This window comes from Sinocyclocheilus rhinocerous, unplaced genomic scaffold, assembly GCF_001515625.1.
Source record: "Sinocyclocheilus rhinocerous isolate Xijiao unplaced genomic scaffold, SAMN03320098_v1.1 scaffold1430, whole genome shotgun sequence".
NCBI lineage: Eukaryota > Metazoa > Chordata > Actinopteri > Cypriniformes > Cyprinidae > Sinocyclocheilus > Sinocyclocheilus rhinocerous.
This window is the reverse complement of record NW_015636039.1, coordinates 18,922-20,660: the sequence shown is the minus strand read 5'-3', so window position 1 is coordinate 20,660 and position 1,739 is coordinate 18,922. Positions and strand designations below refer to the sequence as shown.

At 34.7% G+C, this 1,739-nt stretch overlaps 1 protein-coding gene across 1 annotated transcript in view; it reads right to left on the bottom strand.

The window, feature by feature from the left end:
- The window catches only part of LOC107747612 (anti-apoptotic protein NR13-like), a 10,885-nt gene extending 10,222 nt beyond the window's left edge, over positions 1 to 663 (bottom strand). The window contains exon 1 of the mRNA XM_016562211.1: positions 567 to 663. Coding sequence (XP_016417697.1) covers positions 567 to 629 — 63 coding nt within the window. The 5' untranslated portion in view covers positions 630 to 663. The remainder of the gene's footprint in view (positions 1 to 566) is intronic.
- Positions 664 to 1,739: the final 1,076 nt, after the last annotated feature.

Below are 1,739 nucleotides of genomic sequence, written 5' to 3'. Positions count from 1 at the left end.
ATATATATAATTTTTTTATTTTTTTGCCATGTTATTTGTCAACTACCTTTAAAAGGTTTGATGTAAACATTCCTTACAAAAAATGACCATGGTAAACACAATTTTCACCAAAATATTATAGTTACTGCCGTTATCATCACTACATATATCTATGCAGCATTAACAGAACGCAGGTCAGTTCATAAATGGTAAATGAATCATAACGGCTGTGAAGTCAGCGGCTGTTCAGGCCTTATATGAAAAAAAAATTACATTCAGATTCAGCCATGTCCACCGTAAACCTGCTTACGTCAATTTTTTCGCTAGTATTAGCATAGAATCCATCTGAATGAGCTCAATCTGATAAAAACTCAGCATTGAGAATTGAAAGACAGCGCACGCAACACTGTGAAACACAAATCCGGCTGCGCCATTGCGCATGAGAACACAAAGAAGCGAGCCAACAGAACGGGTTTTAAATACACCTTTTTCTCAATATATCTAAAAAAAAGTCTGAATTCGATAGGCATTTTATTATGTAATGTAGCATTTCTCTCTGTAAAAGTGAAAACAATAAAGCAGCTCACCCTCCCAGCGATGTCAGACTGCGCTCTCCACCGACAGTTGCGCAAACAGCAGTCAAACCTCATAGGAGACGCTCCGTCACTCCACCCTACTGCACAAGCTTTATCAATGTAAAACACCCCCCTTCCTGTGCTCACCCACGCCTCGCGTCATGACGCTTTTCTTTCGCATTGTACTTTCCATTCAATATTTCTGATCCACATTGTTTTTCTGTTGTGAGTATACTCTGTAACTCCGAGAAGCTCCGTAAAACTTATATTATAGAGGTTTTCCACTAATATTTTGACGTGCTGAATTCTGCACATCTTTTTGTTGTTGTTGTTATTAAAAGGTTTGTGCTCATATATTAAAGTATTTAAGTCCTTTATCACACAGTATACACACACACACACACACGCGCGCGCGCTGGGTTTCCATGTCTTATGGGGACATTCCACAGACGTAATAGTTTTTATACTGTACAAACTGTACTTACCCTTACCCTAACCCTACTCTATTTAGATTTTATCTTTTTTTTTTTCAGACTATCTGTATGATTTATAAGCTTGTTTCCTCATGGGGACCAAAACAATAAATAATAAAATCCCCACAAGATTCAGTCACAAAAAAAGACTGGTATTACTATCCTTGTGGGGACACCACCAGGTACACACACACACACACACACACACACACAAACAGGAAATTACCTTTATTTCTCCTGAATACAGTGGCAACATTTTACAACTAGAGACAGCAAATATATAGTGTATAATTTCAGGAAACTGGTAACAATACTGATGTGGACAAACAAAGCAATCAGTTAACTGTGATTACTAACTGATGATTTTGATGAACTGTATTACACTTGATATGAAAAAAAAAACCACATGAACCATTTATCTATATTTATGACATTCTAGTGCAAGCAAAACTCATTCATGAAAGTACATTTCAAATTTCTAGAAATATGTGTTTGATCTAGACCAAATTTACAAGTACTAAAATTAACTCTCTTCAAGTCATTACCAAAAAATATATCTACAAAAGTATAGATTATATTAAAACATTTAGGTTTTTAATTAAAATAAAAAATATTTTACAAACTAATACTTGAACAGCAATCCTTTTCAAATAGTGTATTTATATATATATATATATATATATATATATATACGGGTGAGAAGCCAAGGAAA